The sequence below is a fragment of the Phaenicophaeus curvirostris genome, chromosome 1 (genome assembly GCF_032191515.1).
Source record: "Phaenicophaeus curvirostris isolate KB17595 chromosome 1, BPBGC_Pcur_1.0, whole genome shotgun sequence".
Lineage (NCBI taxonomy): Eukaryota > Metazoa > Chordata > Aves > Cuculiformes > Cuculidae > Phaenicophaeus > Phaenicophaeus curvirostris.
The window spans coordinates 105,074,215-105,095,066 of NC_091392.1; the positions used below are offsets into that span (position 1 = coordinate 105,074,215).

Genomic DNA, 20,852 nt, shown 5'->3' on the forward strand with positions numbered 1-20,852 from the left:
CGTCTCTCTTCAACTTCCTCCAGGCTAAACAGTTCCAGTTCCCTCAGCCACTCCTCATAAGACTTGTGCTCCAGACCCTTCACCAGCTTCATTACACTCTGGATATGCTCCAGGACCTCAGTGTCTTTCCTGTACTGAGTGGCCCAAAACTAAACACAGTATTCAAGGCGTGGCCTTGCTACTGCCAAGCATAGAGGCACAATCGCCTTCCTGCTCCTGCTCGCTACATCATTTTTGAAAGAAGTCAGGATGCTGTTGGCCTTTTTGGCCACCTGTGCACACTGATGGCTCATATTCAGCCAGCTGTTGACCAGCAATCCTAGATCTTTTTCCACTGGGGAGCCTTGCCGCTGTTTTCTTGTTTATAATGTTGGGTTGTTTGAAAGGAATACTTTTTGTCCTTACACTGGTATTGAGAAAGAATATCAAAGTTTACTAGTTCAAATGTGATGGGTTTTCCAAGCTCAAATATGTTTAAAAAATGGAAGAATGTTTAGCTTGCAACAATGTCTATTTTATCTGATAAGTTAAAAAAAGTTAATTTCTCAAGACACTGCTTTAACTTCCCAAAGGGATTACTTCTTGAGCCTAAGAGACATTCCTATAAGGCCACAGTATGGTACTCTCAAAATGTTATTGGCAACTGAATTCAGCTTTCTCTGTGTGAGAAACACTTATTCACTGATAAAATATTGAAAAGGAGAAAGTCTTTGAAACAAAGACAACAATATTTTTATTTTACAATTCAGCACTGAATCAGATGCCCTTGTAAAAAAAAAGGCATAACATCTTACAAAAGCAGTGGATGTATATATACTAATGTTAGACAAAGAACCATGTAAATTTTCAAAGAATGTTCTTTTTTTTGATAATCCAACCATGTCTGGAGACTCCCTTCAGGTCATCTCCTGACCTACAACAGCTGCATCTTACAAGACAACTAAGCATAGTAATAAATTCTCACAGCCCTAAGACAGGTTATCTCTTGACTTAAAACAGCTGCATCTTACAAGACAGATTTATATGACAAGATAATTAAACATACAAACCAGCTGCAGCAAAACTTATCAATTAATTCTCACATCTAGAAAGAATTTACATAACAATGGTTTGTGCTTTAAATAAGGTATTATGTTTTAAGAAATTTGTTAAGTCTGCCCAATCCCTTTCGCTTTTTCCCTCTACCCTTCCACACAACACTTGCCTCTATTTTTTTTGTTATTTTCTTTCCCCACCAGTAACTTCAGGGTTAAGCTTTGTAGATATAATCTCTTCTGTTTGAAGATGCTGCTGACAGTATACCAGTAAATCACTGATCACAAAAGTTGCTACAGTAATGTAAAAGCTAACAAGTAAAATACACTGGATTTCTTTAAACTTGTTCCCCATGTTAAATAAATTTAAATATAATTAAGTAGAGGAATAATGTTTAACATTAGCTTAAGTTTGAAATGAAGTTCATCAGACAAAAGAGAAAACAGATGGATGCCCAAACCAGAGTTAGCCTACAGCAAGAGCAACTTAGTCAGGTCTATGCAAATGTGTCCTTATCAGCTTTCCCCAATGGATAGACAAGAAAATCTGTTCTATGCAATTATACTCTACAAAAAGAATGTCAAGGTGGATCATATTGCATACGGCTGATAAAATATCAATACAGTTCTTCCTAAGAAATACTTCTTCTTACCCACTTTCATCCCAGTCTCCACAAAAAAAACGGAGTATTTTTTATTTGGGCTGGGGTGGAGTTGGGTTCCACCTAAGTAATTGTGGGTTTTGAAAGACAGAATGTCCCTCTGATAGCATGTTTTCTTTCAGACAGAGTTTTCCAGACACTGTTCATTCTTTGGAGATGATAACATCTTCTGTTCAGTCTGACCTGTGCTGAAAAGATGTCTCTTCTTCTGTAACCATCTCTGCAGCCTTTCTCTGTCTCAAATGCAAGGTCAAGCAGAAAGCTGGAGCCAGAGCTCCAAATTAGCAAGAGGTTTGACTTGTGAAGTTCATAATAATATTAAAATTAGTCCTTGGAAAGTAATAGAAGATGTATAGGATTTCTGGGAGAATTTATCCATATGCATCTAAATGCAAAATCCATTCTGTCCCAGCCCTTGTCTCGCTGCACACCATTGGTTGAGATAACTCGCTTGTGTTGCCCAGGCAAGATAAAGAGTGCTTGCTTTCTAAAACTCCAAAATGAGTCTTAGAGAGTTGATTTGCCAGCATTTTTGGTATTGTTACTGTTACTTGACTGCTGCGCACACATAAAACAGACAAGATGAGAGGCATATGCAGACCATGCCTTCGGCAGCTGCAGGTCGCATTCTGGGGCACAAAAGTGCATTTCACCACAAAACTTCCCTTAGTCCATGGGGGTACCAGGCTGCACGGCACGGCTGGGGTGGAGGAACTGGGAGCACTGGACCTGCCTCAGTGGGTGCAAACAGCAGAGGAGGCTGAGGTTTAGGCAGCACCTCCATCACCTCTCCCCTCGCAGCCAACAGAGATGCTGCTCAGTTAGACACACGCAAGCATCAGCCCCGCTTGGGAGCGTTGGCCGCCTCCTACGGGAGTCCCACCAGGAAGAAGGTGACAAGGAGGAGGCGTTATTGATGCCACATTGTTTCTTTTGAAGTTTGAAATTTCACCCCTCATCTCCCTCATTCCCTGCCCTGATTTTAGTGAAATCTTCTGCTGAGTTGACTACCCAGTAGATTCTTTGCTTTTCAGATGTTTAAAAGATGGGTAACTGCTGTGGAAATGTATCTAACTTATCCCAGCTTTAATAAGATATGCTGAGGTGGCAGGATTATTAGCTACAAGAAATGCAGGTGGTAATATTGTAGCAATAAAAGTAGCTGTCTGACCTGCCAAATATTAATAACTTTTACTACACTGTTAATATGTAGCATATGAGATGAAGCTGTTTTCTCAGTATGGCACCTTTAGTTTACTTTGTTATGAACATGGCACTAAGAAAGCCAAAAAAAAAAATCCAAATCTGAAATAAATGAATGTATTTGTTAATTGAAAACACAGTATCTTTCCTCAAGAGGGTCAAACTTATCTTTTCACATAGACTCCTCAGGTATTTTCTAAACAAGTACACAAGATTTTACTTGTAAATTGCAAATCAGTTAAATAAAGGAATTCATTCTCTCATGTTGTGTATCAAGGTGTGTTGTTACATGAGACCATGAACAGGGGCATAGCCAAAGTAAAAAGACTGAAGGTGAGATATTTAAATAAGCATAGGAAGGAGAGTTTAGGTTGTCATAATACATGAATGAAGGTGGGGGCAGGTTATGCGTGTATAAGAATACTATTTGTACATCTAAATTGAACCTAAACCAACTAAACAATGCCAAGCCACAGCAGTTTTTCTTTGAGGGGGGAAGCATAAATGCAATAAGAAAGCTGTATGTTTGATAACTAAACTAGTATTTAGACTGGATACCTAAATTTTCATTATACTGAAACAATACCTTTGTATTTGTAAAAATTACTGTATGACTTAATTTAAGCCACAGCCATGTTTTTTGCATATTACACAAGTTAATTCCATTAAATAAGGGATTTTGTAGGATTATGGCCCTCTTCACTTTTATAATTCAGGCTAAGCTGCTCAGTCAAATTTTGCACATTGTCCTAAGATTACAGGAATTCCCATAGAGGTACTGCATGTGTTCTATTTTTTTTTACTACATGTATATCTGAAAATGGTATAACTGCAGTACTAGTGTGTTTTTCAGCAAGGTTAAATTGGATAAAAGGTATTTATTGCCTACAATATACTGCGTATTTTACTTTCTAACTTTTTTTTACTCTATGGAAACGTTGTTCCCTCTTACACAGAAAAGCCAAATGAAATATTCAGATCAACAAGTCAAGCTACTAAGTGAAATGCTACATGGAATATACGTAATGCCACAACTAATATGGGTTATGGGGTTTTTTTGTTAGATTGTAAATACAGGAAGTAATTTATTTTAAAAAAATGAAGTTTTATGAGTAATATTTCAGCTGATAATGATAAAATTTTAAAGATGGAATTTTTTAACATAATGTGTTGAAAGTGTTTTTGGAAAATGTTTAATAATTTAATTTGAAAAACTTACGAATGCACTCTAGCATAGCTTGTACACAACTCAGCTTTTTGTAAGGAAGGGGACCACTGTGAGCAGATACTCATCCTGATTTGATTATGTTTATGGTTAGCATATTGTAAGATCAAAACCGTGTCTTTTCCTAAGGTTTACTTGTAATAGCTTAAAAATGAGCACAAGCATAAGTTCATCTCACTTTGTGACTGCACAGTGATGAAAATCTCATTATGCACTCACAGTAAAATGTTCTTTCTTCATTACATGCCTTTCCTGTGCTTTCTCCTCCAAACAGCAATTCTCTGCCTCCAGGGCACTTGGGAATCAGATTCCAGCCTTGTCCTGGGGGGCTACTCATAGACAACTGTCACCTGTGGAAGGCTCTGCCCTGTGTGGGCTGCTAACTGCTGAGATTCCCAAGAAGGTGCTAGGTCAAAAGAAAGGCAAGTGTGGAAAACCCCAGCTTGTGGCTGTTCTCAAAGGGCCTTCTGGCTGCACAGGTTACTGTCACTTGGTTGGAGACAATACAAGGGATCCAACGGTTCATCTCTTTGAGGAGCTACTGCTTAGTCTCTTTTTACAGCTAGCTTGCTTACCTTAGGGAAAAGAAAGGTGGGACAGCCAGGGGATCAGGGGAGAGTCTAAAGAGAGGGTGAGGGCTCAGAAGGGCACCATTACTCTGGTTTTACTTTTCACAGACAGAAGCATGGAGCTCAAGCTCTGCTTTAGCTTCCTCCCCCACAGCATTCAAAAATCTCACAGGCAGTATCTTCTCAGGTACCACTTCCCTCAGCCTGCTTCCAGCCCTTGCTCTATGCTTCCCTGGCAGTATCACAGGAAAAACTGCAAATTCTGAAAATTCTGGATTGGGTTTAAACTGCAAGCTAAAAGATTCATTTATGGAACATCATCACCATTCAGGCTCACATTTCCTAGCCTAAATCCTAAGACGACATAGATGTATAAACCCTCTGGAAACACCAAAGGACACTTTAGAGCCTACTGGGCCAAGCTTCTCTACCTGCAACTTTTCAAACATCACATTCTGCATGAACCTGTTCCCAGCCATCACTCTGCATATGCCAGAAGCCATTCCCCACATCCATCCTGCAGCTGCTGCCCAACATGAGGGCCTGTTCCTCACCCACACTGCGATCCACCAGGCAGAGCACAAGTAACATAAACATAGAAGGGGGGTGAAAGCAGTACCTGGCCCAGCAGAAGCAAAGAATTCTTTGTTAGCCCCTTTGACCAGGGTTTCCCTCCTTGTTAGTTCTTCCCTCCCTGTTAGCGCTTCTTCCTCCCAGTCATCCCTTGTTTTTTCTTGTACCAACCTGCACTTTTCTTCTCAGTTCTGTTCTTTCACCCCAAACTGCAGCTTGACAAGAAAGAGCTTTCCCTTCCTGCCTCAGTTTGTAACATTCCTCTGTGCCACATCCCAGAGATCTGTCACTCCAGGGTATAGCAACCCCTTGACAAGCTGAGGAATTACAACCTCATCCTCTAACCTCTAAAAGAATTTGAGGTAGATGGGGAAATAATGCTGTTACAGTATTCCTTCGAGAAACTGAAACAAGACTTATCCAAGGGACAGAAATTGCTTTTATTAAAAACATTCTAAAAGGTGATTTATAAAAATGCATTTAATCATCTGCACTTGGAAACAATTCAGGAACACGCAATTGGTGAGGCATCTCATACTTTGAGAATTTCAACTCACAAAACAAGGTTTATCTTGTTGCACACCTAACACCATACTCAGATTTCAAGCACTGCTTGTAGAAAGATTTCAGTCTTCAAATATCTATTTGTTTTAAGAGACTTTCGGTAAGCAATATTTGTGCATACTTGGAAACACCCACTTAGTACAGTGGATTCGTCTTTAAAATTCAATGGTTTGTGCCAAAATACAGTACTAAAATCAAAAGATACAAAATAAATAATCTGACTGCAGAAATCATACCACGGTTATTTAATAAATAAGGATGCATTGTGAATATTCAATGTATCGTAACTTCTTTACTAAAAAAAAATATATATATCTGTATAGAAGTCTAAATAAATACTCCTTTTGTGATTTTTTTTTTACAAGTAAACAACTGATCTTTCCAATTCCCAGATTAACAGAGGAGATTTAATGCCTCCAGAGTAAAGCAGCATGCAAAAGAAAAAAAAAAATACTTGATTTGTTTGCATTAAAAGTTTAACGGTTTAAAGTTAATCCCACACTCCTATCTCATTTTTTCCAAAATTGCAAGAAGCTTTTAATAGTTTTAACTCCACTGCAATGTGGTTCTGCTTTTATACAGGTCCTCATTTTACACAGTGCATTAAAAAAAAATGACAACTGAAGACCTACTGTAACTCCAGTAGACTTTAACATGAATTTACAGCAGGGCAAAAGGAAAGGCCACAATGACTCCAAAGACATTGGAACATATGCTAAATTAAATGCACACATTTATACCTGCAAAGCAAAGGCCCCAGATGGCAACAGCATATGAGAACTGTACTGTATATTGGCAAGCATCCATGATTTCACTAAAGAGGCACTTCTTTCAACACAGGAATTTTAGTTACAGTCACCTTAGTCCCTAAACCAGTCACTCTTTATAATTGTGCAACATTTTCTTCTGAGCACATTAACACGTTACTGGAAGTTCCATACAGACTTAGGGACACGGTCACTTCACAGAGAAAACAGACCTTGAATAAAAAAAAAAATAACACTTCGGTTTTCAACTCAGTGAAATTAAATAGTTGTTAGTAATATTTGGGGATCCGCTGTGAAGCTAAACAATGCTGGTGGAATGGTTGTGTGCAACTATGATTCAATTTAAGAGGTTTTTAATTGGATTACTTCAAAGATTTGTTCAGACAATAACTATGCAAAAAGCCGAATCAGCACAACTGATCTACGGCAGTGCCATAAATGAGGCCTGCTGCCAAGAGAATAAGAAGACTATTGTAATACAGTCATAGGTTAAACAATAAATCTAAGCCCCACACTTTATGTTGGCAAGCTTAATACAAACAGAATTATTCTGGAGCACCACCTGTTACTACAGCTCACCTGATTAAGACTGGGCTGATAGATGCGAAAGCCAGTCTTAGCTGAGTGAAGCAGTTTCATTGTAGAAAATTCTACACAGATAAGAATTTAACTGGCCTTTAATACTGATCTAACTCTCCAAAGGGAGCAGAATCATCATAAATTTTCTTTTTCAGATCATTATTTTTTTCTGCTCATGCATTTGATAGATAGCTGGGTAACAAACCATACGCCTAAAATAGTCCTGAGTCCTAAGAAGTGCTGCCTCAAATCCTGAGTTTCACACGCTGCTTCCTTCCCAAAAGAATAGCTACTATCTCTGATCTATGTTCAGTTTAAGAGCAGGAATATGACAAAACTTAACCCAGAGATACAACTCAAAAGTACAAAAGAATGCGATGAATTTTCATTTACTAGGACTACAGGAACTAGACTTCTCCCAGGCAGCCCCTTCCATCTCAAACTTTCTCCGTGAAAGCAGTACGGGTTGGGATTCTCAGAGAAAGACATCACACACTTATAGATGTGCAACAGTGAAATGTGTGTGTTGGTCAAATTCAAGGGAAGATACACAGGTGTGGCTTTAAGATACTTAAAAATTATAGCAGTTTTCAAATAAGGCGGGGGAGGTATAAATTATTGGTGATACACTCTTGCTCTCTATGGAGAACATCAGTGGTATGAAACAGCACCTGTACGTTAACCATCAAAACTAGATCAGGAAGTAAACCATTGGAGACACACATTAATATGATTCTGCTAAAATATGAGACTGTTTGCCATATAGCCTCAGTAATACAATTATGCTGTTATGAACAGCAGAAGAATCAAGTGAATGCGTAAGCCTCATTCAAGCTGCAACATGCCTTTTAGAAAGGTGCTTAAACGCTCAAATGACTCAATTTAATAAATAAGTTTAAGCTCAACACTGCTAGCGCTATGTGCATTAACACTGCTTCATATTCTTTCAAAGTATACATATTGGACCTGGGAATACCTACAGTATCGTACCACATTACCTCTAACCTTTGGTCACACTGCCTTTATATTTTAAACACACCTCTTTTCAAGACTTGCTAATAAAATTTAGCAAGAAACGGAATGTGTCATCACTACCATTTTCATCCAATATCCAACCTACAAACAAATACAGGGCACTTCAGAAATTCAAAACCCTCTTGTACCATTAAAGTAACAGCTGGCTTTAATACAGTTAGGCATCCAATAACACATAACTGGAATCAATAAAAAATGAATATAATGTAGCTAAGATTATGCTCCACTGCCAGTCAGGTAAGTACACATCATAAGAGTCTGCTTTCGGAGAGATGGAATGCAATGGGGAAGAGTCCCTTCTCAGTTAAAATTAGTCTTCTGTAAATGCTTATTAGGAAGTTCTATAGCACTGACCTGGAGAGGCCAGGACCCACCAACAATTCCTGCTTGGATAGCTACACCCATTACAACTGCTAGATCAGGATCTACAGAGGTGTTAGGTTCCTTTCCAAAGAAATCCTGAATAACTTCTCGAATCTTAGGGATTCGGGTGGAGCCTCCAACTAACACAATTTCATCCACTTCTGCTTTGTGTAGGTGGCCATCCTTCAACACTTCTTCAATGGGTACAAGAATCTTCTCAAAAAGGTCCTCATTCAACATCTCAAATAGCTTCCTAGAGATTTCTGTTTCAAACACAACTTTGACAAAGTTGTCCTCTATTTCTGAAGTGTCTCCAAGATCCTTTGTGTTTTGTGAAGGCTTGCCTTTTAGCACAGTGTTTGTTTTTACCTCACTTCCTGGACGTTCTTTCGAAAGCTTCCTTTCTGGCATAGTCAATGGCACCCTCAGCGTAGCTGCCTCGTGAACAGTTAAATTTAATTTAACTGCTTCCACAGCCTGCCTGAGGCGATGTATTTCTTCTTTTCTTGTTGGCAGAGAACCATACATTTCACGAAGCTGATCATATAAATACAGCATCAACCTCTGATTAAAATCCTGTCCTCCAAGTTTGTTGTTACCTGAAACATGAGAAAAGAAGGCATCAGACATCACCTTCAAAGCTCCAGAAAGCAGCACACTTCTCTCTTACTGGTAGGTGGTTCTCAAGGGCCAGAACAATGAATACTAAGACCATAAGCATAGCACAAGGGCTTACAGATCTTTGAAAACAGAAATAACTTCTGTCCACTGAAGAATGAGTAATGAATAGCGATTTCCAGTTTTTAATTTAGCAACTGTTTTAGAATTTATCCCTCCCATGATTTCTTCCCTGGAACTGTTCTGCTACACCGTAACAGAAAAAAAGTAGAGGTTGTTAACTAATAGAAGTATTTTCTACAGAAGAACATACCTAATAATAAATTTCTAACTGGAACCCTGTAACTGAAGTGCAATCTCTCACAGCAATTGTTTTTCCAGCTAAAATTCCCAGTTACAAATATCCCTCTCTGCCCAGAAGGGATTTTTCTCTTTCCACTTCTACTGCACAGCTTTATAGAGATCATTGTTTTAGCAGTTTCAAGTTATTCAACATTTTCATGCATCCACATGAAAAACTACATGCTGCTGAAGTATATGTATGTACCATCAAATGTGGAAGCGATAAAATGCAAGCAGTAAACACCAAGCTCTAGAGTAACAGGTATATCTTACACTAGCCTTCAGAAAAAAGGGGGGGGGGAAAGAGTATAATTTATAACCAATGTCTACTGAAAGGTTATTCTTGCATGATGTTTCTAAAACCTTTCAAACAACTGTTCATGGTTGCCATTCAAACGAGTTCAAAAAGTATGCTGCAGATTTTCATCTGTGTTGAACAATCTCTCAAAGTTTCCATCATTTTGTTTTGACCGAAAACAAGAGTTTTCTTAGCAGACCTCCATCTAAATAAATCGGAATAAAGCTGCTGAATATTACTTGCTGTTCCCCTCTAGTAATTACTAGGCTTGGCAGCAGCTCACATCAAAACTTGTTCATTGAAAGCAACGCAGACTGCACTGCCACTCAGACCTGCCTGAATCCATGTCATCTGAAAAGCAGTTGTGTATTCACTACAGTTTTACCAAACATTGCTCCCAGAACTCTTTGCCATGTGATGAATCACTTTGGCACAAACGTATCACAAAACTTACTTCTGGGTTTAATGCATTCCCAAACCTTGCTCAACTGAGCTGGAGACAAACACAAGGAGAAGATGCTTTAAAGTACTAGTCAGTGATTTGTCAAATGCTTCCAGACTGGACAAAGGTAACAGAAAGCTTTGTAACACCCAAACTTCCAGTGAGAGCAATTGTAATACGCATCAGCACCTTTAGCAGTGGACACAAAAGTTAACAGCTATGGATAGAACAAAACTACAACTTATGCTTTTGAGTCAGCCAAAACTGTGAATTTATCTTAATTATTCAAACAGGTCACATACCTAATTTTGCATGAAAGGCAGCTGAGAACACTTTGTGACAAGACTGGTATGTTTTAAAAAGCCTTTCTAACGGTGACTTTATGTGCACTTTTCTTTTTCACCCACTCCTTGAGAAAGTAAAGCTTTTTCCTCACCTGCCATAGCTCGTGTGAAAAACATCCCGCCTTGCTTGTTTAACAGAGACACATCCAAAGTTCCTCCACCCAAATCTACCACCAGAACATTAAACACTTCAGCTTTGTGGAGTCCATAAGCCATAGCTGCAGCTGTGGGTTCATTGATTACTCGCAAAATTTCTAGCCCTACAAAGAGAAAAGATGACAAGGAACAGTCAGAAACGCTTCAGAAAACTGCAGTTCTTGCATCATAATGATATTTACCAACAGGTTGTTGGTTTTTTCGAACTAAACTTATCTTAAGTAAAAGGTCAGATCTAAAAGAAGTAATTTTTTAAGCAATAACACTCAATGAACTCTTTTCCTTATTTAAGCCTAAAGTAATACTACTTCGGTGTCAGGGTGAAGTCATGAACAATGATTTGACCAAACATGTTTCTTCCAGAGAAATCTTGGTAAGATCTATTTCACATGCTCTATTTCTGCTTAAATTATTGTCCAAGAGTGCTCTGTATAGTCAATTTATATAGAGATTACAACAAAGACTGTTTTCCCCAAAGTAAAACTTAATTATTCTAGTTATCTATGTTTGCATTAGTCAGCTGCACCTATCAGTACCCAAGAGTTCTCTGCTGTTCCTCATGACTGTTAATGACCTGTATAAAAAAAAAAAAAAAAATCCATGCTAAGGTTCTCCGTCACAGATCCACTGTTTCCATATCCTCCCCAAAGACCTCACTGCTACTGAAATACACCTAAAAATAATTTTAAGGCTTCACAGAAAAACACTGGAATATTGAGACATCACCTGCAAGGTTAGCTGCGTCAATGGTAGAATTCCGTTGCCTTTCATCAAACTCTGCTGGCACAGAGATGACCGCCTTCGAAATGGGCATGCCGAGATAGTCCTCTGCCATTCTCTTCAATTTCAGTAGCAGCTGAGAGCCAATATGCTCTGGAGTGATGCGAAAGGTTTCATTAGTTGTCACAGAAAATTCAGCTGATCCATTGTTGTTGAAAATCTAGGAAGAAAACGCAAAACAACCCAAACGAGAAGTCTCTTTCTTATGCTCTCCCACCCTGCTACAGCCATATGTTTTACTTGCATATAGTCTGTTTATTCTGGAAAAATATAAGTGTGCTTTTGTTACTTTCTGAATCACTTTTATTCCTTGCTTATGAGTATTATGCAAAACATGCCACTTATGGGGTCTGAATATACCCAGAGTAGCGACAACCACTGGGCCCAGGAAAGACACAGTAACAAAAAGAAGTTAACCTAGCAACTGCATAATCAACTTCAACATTGCATTCAAAGTAATGCTTTTTAATAATTAGGTTTACGCTATCGATAGTTTCCCACAGATTCTTCTTTCTGAAAGTAAGCAAGCATGTTGGTGCTGGATCAGCTTCACTTAACAAGCAGAGTTCAAGGACTGTTGGCAGTAGCTGAGAATTTGTCTCTTTTCAGCAAATACTGCCCCATGATAAATTAATGCAATACTGCTTTTAAAAAGCAGCTTTTGAGACCTGCTACTGGTCAAATAAGCACTAGAAAAGCGCTAGGGAAAAAAATGCACTCGGCAGTGGTGACTTTAACACTTGTCTTTTTTTCAGTCTCAGGAAGAGGTAAAGTTTCAGCAAAACACAGTTAAAATTTCAAGTTGAAATTTATACTTAAGGGAAGGGGCTGGAAGGTTACCCAGAAACACATTTCAAACTAGGGGACAACATCCTCTAAAAAATCTCTACCAGCTCTCACACAGAGGTATGACTTCCACAACTTGTTTTCCTCCGCACCTCTATGGATACCTCTTATGGTTTGCAGGATATCAGACTTAGACAAATAACTCAAGGTCAGAAAACCTGGTCACCTGCTACATGTTTCAAGCCTCCTACAGAAGAAGGAACTTGGAGAAAACTGAAGAAGATGCTTCCTTACCTTAAAGGGATACCTGCTACTTTCACTTTTCAGTTCTTCTGAAGTAAAGATTTTCCCAATGAATCTTTTTGCATCATATATAGTATTCTGAGGATTTGAATCAGCCAGTTCTAGGCCATCATATCCTACATACACATCTTTGTCTGTGAAAGAGACTATACTTGGTATGCTATTATGCCCATTTTCATCTGCAATAACCTTCACCTGCCCTGTTCCAGGAAGAAAGACACCAACAGAGCAGTAAGTTGTGCCAAGGTCAATTCCAATCACTTTTGGTGTAGGATTCGGTAAATATTGCTGCGCTAGATAGCCAGCTAACAAAAGAGCCAGAATAGCCGAACCTGAAACACAAGTTTTTTTAAAAAAAAGGGTTAGATATCTACTGCTGCAAACTTAGAAGTCAATGCAAATCACACAGCATTATACCTTACACCTCATGCAACAGTCTTTCACATTCTTATGCCTGTTCAGCTACCTAATTAGTTTTTCATTTCTTCAAAGGTCACCAGCAAGTTTAGGTTGCTTGATTATATAAAAAGTGGTTAGAAGAGTCAAAAATCTTAGGCATTAAATACTAAGCTGGTTAAAAAGCACCCCAGAAGTATAGCAAAGCCAAAAATATAACCACCTTGTAATAACTCATTTTGTCTCTGCAAGGTATTGCAAAAATATAGGTTAATTAATATTTTTGGGGGAACTGCCTGTGAATGACCCCTAAGGGATGTCTAGTTAATGAAGCTGCACAAAATCAGAGAAATGACAAACTTCCAATCCAAACACCTCCTCCAACTTCACTGGAAATGTGAAAATAAGGAGATGAAAAAATATACTAACTACTCTTATTTTAGTCACACCTCCCAAAGAACATCTTCCCACACCTCTAGATTTTTTCTGTGCCTTGAAATCAAGGGGTAATTAGTTTCAGTGCAGAGCTGCTTGTTTGTTTTTTCTTTTTTATAAATTTTGCATATAATCAACAGGCAAAGCAAGAAACCCCAGATTCTAACACAAAATAATCTTTTTGAGAAGGAAAACAAAAGCACCAGCAAACAAACAAAATCTCAAGAATAAATCTAAACAACTTTTGGGGAGTAGATAAGCTCTTCACCCAAAAGGGAAGGGTGGTCACAACCGTGCTTCAAGCCAACTGGTGAGCAAGAGCAGGTTTACTGTTGGCCACAAATGTACCAAGGCATTCCTTAGCCACACGCCACCAAGCACTTTGGCTTTGAAAAGCGCACGATACCAAAATGCTGGCAAATAAAGTCTCTAAGCCTCGTTTTGGAGTTTTAGAAAGCAAGCATCCATTATCAGGTCTGGGCAAGATGAGGGAGTGATCTCCATCAGTCGTGCAGATGCTAATCTAAAACACCTCCTCCAAGCGAGACAAGAGCTGGGACAGGATGTATTTCCCAGTTACAGACAGATAAACTTTCCCAGAAATCTTATGCACACTCTATTGCTTTCCAAGGACTAATTTTAATGTTATTATGAACTTCACAACAGTCAAATCTTTTGCTGACTTGGAGCTTTGGAGCCAAACCTCTGCCTGACCTCGGATTTGAAATGGGAAAGGCTGCAAACAGGGGTGATTATAGAAGCAGACACATCTGTTCAGCACAGATCAGTGAACACGAGGTGTCATCGTCACCAAAGAACGAACGGTGTCTGGAAAAGCACTGTCTAAACCAAAGAAAACACGCTAGCAAGGGGAACCCGCCACCGTCAGCCGCGCTACCCTGAAAAAAAAAACAGTCCGGGCCAGTGACGCGGGCACGAAAGCCGCGAGAGCCCCGGCGAAGCCACGCAACCGCGGGACCGGGGGAGACAACGCCATCGGCGCGACGGGGCCTCCCCGACGCGACGGGGCCTCCCCAGCGCTCCGCCGTCCCGGCTGCCCCTCAGGCCCCGTCCCCGCAGCGGCGCGGCCCCCGGGCCGCCACCCGCGCTTACCCAGCACCGCCATCTGCCCGGCCATGGCCGCCGGCCGGCTCCAGCGCCACCCGCCAACTGCTGACGGCTCCTTCCGGGCCGCGCCGCGCCGCGCGGGACGCCGGGACCGGTAGTTCGGCACCTCCCACCATCCCTGGGGCACTCCCTGGGCAGCTGGCTGGTGAGAAGACTACAACTCCTATGAGGCACAGCGGCGCGCGCCCCTGCCAATGCGCTGAGAGGAGGCGGGTCACCCGGAAGAGCAGGAAGAAGAAAGGGAGGGGGGGTCCCGGCGCGCGGGCTGGTCGCGGTGCCTGCCGGGAGACGTAGTTCGGCCGGTGCCCCCGCGCCTTCTAGCGGTGGCGGGCGGGGCCGCGCTGGGCTCGGTGCCTTAGCGGGGCCGTGCGGGGCGAGCGCTGAACGCTGAGCAGCCTCTGGCCGCCGTGAGGCGGCAGAGAGCGCGGCTGCGTGTTAGAGCCGCTGGGCCCTTGAACAAGCTGTCGATGACTCTTGGTCATCATTGGGACTAGCACTGACACAGAAAATGCCGGCAAATAAAACTCTCTAAGACTCGTTCTGGAGTTTTAGAAAGCAAGCACCCTTTATCTGTCGTGGGCAACATAGAGTCGTAGAATTATAGACTCACAGAATCACAGAATAGTTTGGGTTGGAAGGGACCTTAAAGATCATCCAGTTCCATGCCCCCTGCTATGGGCAGGGACACCTCCCGCCAGCCCAGGCTGCCCAAGGCCCCATCCAACCTGGCCTTGAACACCCCCAGGGATGGGGCAGCCACAGCTTCCCTGGGCAACCTGTGCCAGTGCCTCACCCCTCTCATGGTGAAGAAATTCCTCTTGAAGTCTAGTCTAAATCTTACCCTCTCCAGTTTAAAGCCATTGCCCCAGTCTTATCACTACAGGCCTTTGTAAAAGCTCCCTCCTCAGCTTTCTTGTAGCCCCCTTCAGGTACCGGAAGGCTGCCATAAGATCTCCTCAGAGCCTTCTCCAGGCTGAACAGCCCCAACTCTCTCAATCTGTCCTTGTACGGGAGCCCTCTGATCATCTTTGTAGTGCAACAAGGCAAAAGCTGGTTATAGAATGTATTTCCCATTTAGATGCATATCTATAAATTTTTCCAGAAATCTTATGTGTATTCCATTACTTTCCAAGGCTTAATTTTAATGTTATGAAACTCTGCAACAGTCAAAACTCTTGCTAATTTGGCACTGGCTCCAGCTCTCTGCTTGACCTTGGCTTTTAAGAGATGTAGAAACTCCGTACACAGATGATTACAAAAGAGACGTGTTCAGCACAGAGCATACTGAACACATGACATTATCATCTTCAAGGAAAAAAGATGTCTAGAAAACACCATTGTAAAGAAAACATGCTATCAGAGGGACATTCTGTCTAACTTGCAAAACCACAACTGCTCAGATGAAGTGTAACTGTACTTTAGCTTAAATCAAAGTATTCCACTTTGAAATATTCCACATGTTGTATCAGCATTGGTGTTTCAGAGCCTTGGCCAAGCTGAGTGGGCAGCTGCCATGTCAGCAGAAGCTGGCAGCAAAGTGGTGGCTGCCGCCCTGGCACAGTGGGGCGGCTGTGTTCAGCGCTCTTTGGGAAAGCACCACACTGCGGTGAAGTGGCCTTGGCCATAGACAAAGAAACCTCTGGCCAGGAGCCTGGCTTCTGCTCTTGATGCCTGTTCCGGCGGCAGAACCAGGCAGTTTGGGGCCTGGGAAGGGGCTCTGATCCAACACATGAAGCTGATGCAGAGCTCTCATGTTCATCTGCTCTCTCACTGTCACTGGAGAGAGCACCAGGGTCTCTTCTGCTGAGGTTACACTTCCACTTTTGAAACATTTCCACTTTTGAAAACATTTCATTTCCTGTCCCTGAAGTGCTCTGATGCATTTTTGCAACTTAACAGAGTTCTTTGAATGCAATGGTTCAATAGTGAGACAGCCATGGTAAATTTTACCTCTTTATAGTAATGATGAGGAGAGACTTCCTTCTTGCCTACCTGATGTTTGGACAAGTAAGGAGGATGCAGATGAAACCTGCCCCTCAAATGCATACTGGAGGAGCAGAAATAGAAACTGGTCCAGGAAATACAATGTGAAGTACAATATAAGTTTTCTTCTTGTCAGCTTTCCCTCTGTTATGCTTTGCTCTCATAAGGTGTAACACATTTTCAAGTTCTTGCAAATCAGGTTTCTGTCTGGCAGAAATTAATTGTGAGAATCTGGTGTTTCCTTAATGCAGTTTAAGTTAGGTTTACAGATGGATTCTGATCATAGAATCATAGAATGGTTTGGGTTGTAAGGGACCTTAAAGATCATCCAGTTCCAACCCCCTTGCCATGGGCAGGGACACCTTCCACCAGACCACATTGCTCAAAGTCTCATCTAACCTGGCATTGAACACCTCCAGGGATGTGGCATCCATAACTTCTCTGAACAACCTGTTCCAATGCCTCAACACTCTCATAGTAAAAACTTTGTTCTTAATATCTAGTCTAAATCCACCCTCTTTCAGCTTAAAACCATTAGCCCTCAACCTATCACTGCACTCTCTGATAAAGAGACCCTCCCCAGATTGCCTGTAGGTCCCCTTTAAGTACTGAAAGATTGCTGTAAGGTGTCTCCAGAACCTTCTCTTCTCTAGGCTGAACAACACCAACTCACTTGTCTTGTCCCTGTAGAGGAGGTGCTTCACCCCTCTGATCATCTTTGTGGCCTTCATTTGGGCTCACTCTAACTGATCCATGTCCTTTCTGTGCTGAGGACGGCAGACCTGAACACAGTACTCAGGTGAGGTCTTACAAGAGCAGAGTAGAGGGGCAGAATCACTTCCCTCGACCTGTTCCTTGGATTCTGTTTCTGATTTCCTCTACCTACCTCCATTGTCAGCCACCTCCTTTCAGTCATTTGTGTGTGTTCCTTTTATTATAAAAAAAAAATCTGTTCTTGATCTGTAATTTGACTTTCATGCTTTTAGGCATCCACAACCCCTCACTGGAGTCAGCATTAGCTGCAGACACCCAGGATCTTCAGAGGCTCAACTTCTTGTCTTCAACCACTTCTTAGTAAGGAACATTTTGAAGCTTCACTTAGTTATGCTACAGTACTTTGTACACTTCAATCAGAGATAAGGATGAACATGTTAAGATAAATAAGTAATGCTCAAAAACATATCATGCAGTGGCCTAAACTTTCCAGGAAAACATATTAAGTTATCCACTTAAAACAAGATAACTCACCTCACATTAGCTGAGGTAGTAGAATGAAGAGCATACACAGCTAATTGAAGAGGGTGCTTACCTGAATGACAGCACTAAACTGGCACGTGTTGCCAACATTCTTTAATCCTACTTGACAGTTGTCTTGACACTTTCGATTATAAGGGTTTGGAGAGTCACTCCATACCTCTGGATGCGTTCTCTTTAAGCTTACTTTATTTTCTGTGATACTGGCTTCTAGAACTCTGCTAATGGCTTGTTAGATGTTATATGTTTTTTAGTAGAAAAATATTCATAAATTAATAGCTGGTAACAAATAGCATAGTGGAAGAAAATTTGGGCTAAGTTCTATTGCAGTTACCATATGTAGCATCTTTGTTTCTCCTAAGTGAGGGAAAGATGCATAACCCAAAAGTAATTCTTAGGAGCTTACTTCTTGTAAGCTGCTTCTGTATGCAAAAAGCAGCACCACTTTAATTTTATAGCAAAAATACGTGCATCCTCCATTTATGGTTGGCACAGTGATGTGGTTTATTATCTGCATGAGAAGGTGGAAGCTCCTTGGTAAGGAAAGAGAAGGTTAAGCCGCACAGCCTTCTTAATGTCTCATGATCTGATTGTTTTCTAATTATTTATGTAACTAATTTATTTTCCCTACATAAGAGTTGGATATTTTAATCATGTTTCCTGAAGTGGTGCCATTGTAATTGTGCTCCTTCTTCAGTTATTTAAGTGAAGAAAAACTTGTAATCATTGTTTACAATTTTTCTTCACTTGTATGACTCAAGAGCAGGCATTTTGTATTTTGTGCAACTGTCAGTGGATGGTGAGCAGAAAAACGAGCTGCAGCATAAATAGAGCACACAGTTAAGCTGGATTTTGCTTATAATTTTGACATTTAGTAGCAGCTCAATGCTTTAATACATGGGTATCATCTGAAATGTCACACTGTGGAATGAAGGTACGTGGGGATGTTTTTTAAAAAACATTGATACAAAACCTCATTTTAGAGATTTCTTCCTTTTCTAGAGCATAGGCCAGGCTCCCATTTTTTGTCTTTGAGGTTAAAACTCTGAAAGACGTTGGGATCACTTGATATTGTACATGCTGAAGAATAGAATTCAACTGCCCTTTCTTACATTGCTTCCATTCTATTTCTTCAAAGCAAAGCTGCTTAATGAATTCAGCATATCAGTAAAGGCCTCCCCACCTGAATGTGATTCCAACTCCCTGGAGGCCTGGCTGTTCCCTGCAGAACTGTACAGCGCAGGCAACCTGCCTGGGAGTCAAATCAAGGGGAGCATCTCAGCAATGTTTCTGCCCTGTAGCCAAGGTATATCATGCCAGAAACTTCTCCAGAAGCCACCTATATCTTTTTTTTGGCTTTTGTGTAGTTTGAAGGCTGGAGCCATCAGAGGTACCGTGTAGTCCCTTGAAAGCAACATTTGATTTTCAGCATCCATGCTCATATGAAGTCCAGAAGTGCCTAATTTTTTCCTTTACATCTTCTCAATGTTCTGTAAGGACCTGCTCATGGATACTTCCGGACTCTGCACAGAGATGCCAGACTTCTCTTGCATCTGCAAAACTGACAGCTAATCCTAGTGAGCATGCCTTTGTTTTCTGGGCATTACCAGAGCGTCTGCTGGATCAACTTCTTTTACCTACTCTCACAGAGCTCTCGTTCAGGAGAGTGAGACCTGTTTCTATTTTCTTCCCTTAATTGGGGGGGATGCTACCCCAAGAGCAGGGTGTTTAGGAACAGAAGTGAACATTCATTGTTTCTGGAAAAAATCAGATGATTTTGCACAGAATAATTAAATATTCAATGATCAATGGAGGGAGAAGTTTATTTGGCTGGGAAGGGAAATCTGCCTCATGGGGAGTATGTAAACATGGCTAGAGGCAGATGCTGAAAAACTAGTTGGGTTTTTTTTTGTTGTTGTTTTTTTCCCCCAAAATGATGTGCTTTAGCCACTTCCCTGTAATGGCAGGCAAGGCACGTACTACCGTGTTGAACATCCTCGCCTGAGGGTGGTCAGTGCAAGTTCAGACCCATACAACTCTGTTGAAAAAGCCCATCACTGTGATAAATCTTCACTAAATGTAGCTGAACAAGGGTAAGCAGGGTGCTGTGGTGCTGTGAGCTGCTAGGACGGAGAAGCAGCTTCTGGTATCTGCTGGTTTTGTTACCTGGGCTGTGCCGGTTGTGCAGCATCAACCAGCCCTTGGCGACCACCCACTGGGCCCTCAACACTCGCCTGCAGCTGACTTGAGTGGAAAGCGGGCATGCAGTTAACTCTCTCTGAGGGTCTGGGTCAAGTGCTTGTTTATCCTTATTAGTGCATCTATTCACTCTGGTAGTTAAGCTGTTCATAACATTTCAAAAGGTTTTTGCGGATTAATTTCCTTCAAGGGTTATTGTTTTCCCCTGGTGCTTTGATAGGGGAAGGTAAACATGGTTTTCTCTGAAAGTAGCTTGAGGGAGAGAGCTGTTCTTACAATCTAGGAGTGGAGGCTGGTTTTAAAAACCATCTCCCTTCAGATGTGAACTGGTGTCTGCAGGAAAAAACCTGCTACACTGGGGAGTATCACTCAAACCATAGACCTGTGATGTGCTAAACACAGTTCAAGCATTCAGTGTGCATGGAAACAAATACTGCTTCTCTTCATTTGTAGGATGCTTTGTATCAGCTGTATCCCCCACCTGGAGAAATCCTTTTTTTTCTGCTGCTGTACAAAACAGACCTTCCTCTTTCCAGGGTTTACTCATTGCGTGCTTTCTGCACTTTCTTAATTTTCAAGGCAGTATCCAAAGCTGAAACATGGGCCCAGGGTACAGTCAAAACATTATTTGATCCTCACACTCCAGCATGCTCAAACTGTGTTTTCCCACCATGAAGGAGGAAGGAGGTGAGGGATTTGGATCCACTTCTTAGGTGGAGAGTGTTGTCAATGTCTCTGTTAGAAGGGAGGCAATTTATTTAGATGCTAAAATCTGAAACCTTGCTTTATGTTCCTGACATGGGTAAAATAGGTT

General features: G+C 41.2%; 1 protein-coding gene across 1 annotated transcript; it reads right to left on the reverse strand.

Annotated features, from left to right (window-relative positions):
* Window positions 1-5,409: 5,409 nt before the first annotated feature.
* On the reverse strand, window positions 5,410-14,670 carry HSPA13 (heat shock protein family A (Hsp70) member 13). The gene is made up of 5 exons (XM_069870233.1): window positions 14,588-14,670; window positions 12,635-12,975; window positions 11,501-11,714; window positions 10,711-10,878; window positions 5,410-9,173 (listed from the first exon to the last, which is right to left on the reverse strand). The coding sequence occupies exons 1-5, from the start codon at window positions 14,610-14,612 to the stop codon at window positions 8,512-8,514; spliced, it is 1,410 nt and encodes a 469-aa protein (XP_069726334.1). The 5' UTR covers window positions 14,613-14,670; the 3' UTR covers window positions 5,410-8,511.
* Window positions 14,671-20,852: the final 6,182 nt, after the last annotated feature.

Excerpts from the sequence above, each read along its gene's own strand:
- HSPA13 (XM_069870233.1), bottom strand. The coding sequence starts at position 14,612 with ATGGCCGGGCAGATGGCGGTGCTGG. Across the intron at positions 12,976-14,587 it reads CGGGCAGATGGCGGTGCTGG|GTTCGGCTATTCTGGCTCTT; the intron begins GTAAGCGCGGGT and ends CTTGTGTTTCAG. Across the intron at positions 11,715-12,634 it reads GTAGCAGGTATCCCTTTAAG|ATTTTCAACAACAATGGATC; the intron begins GTAAGGAAGCAT and ends TTTTCTTCCTAG.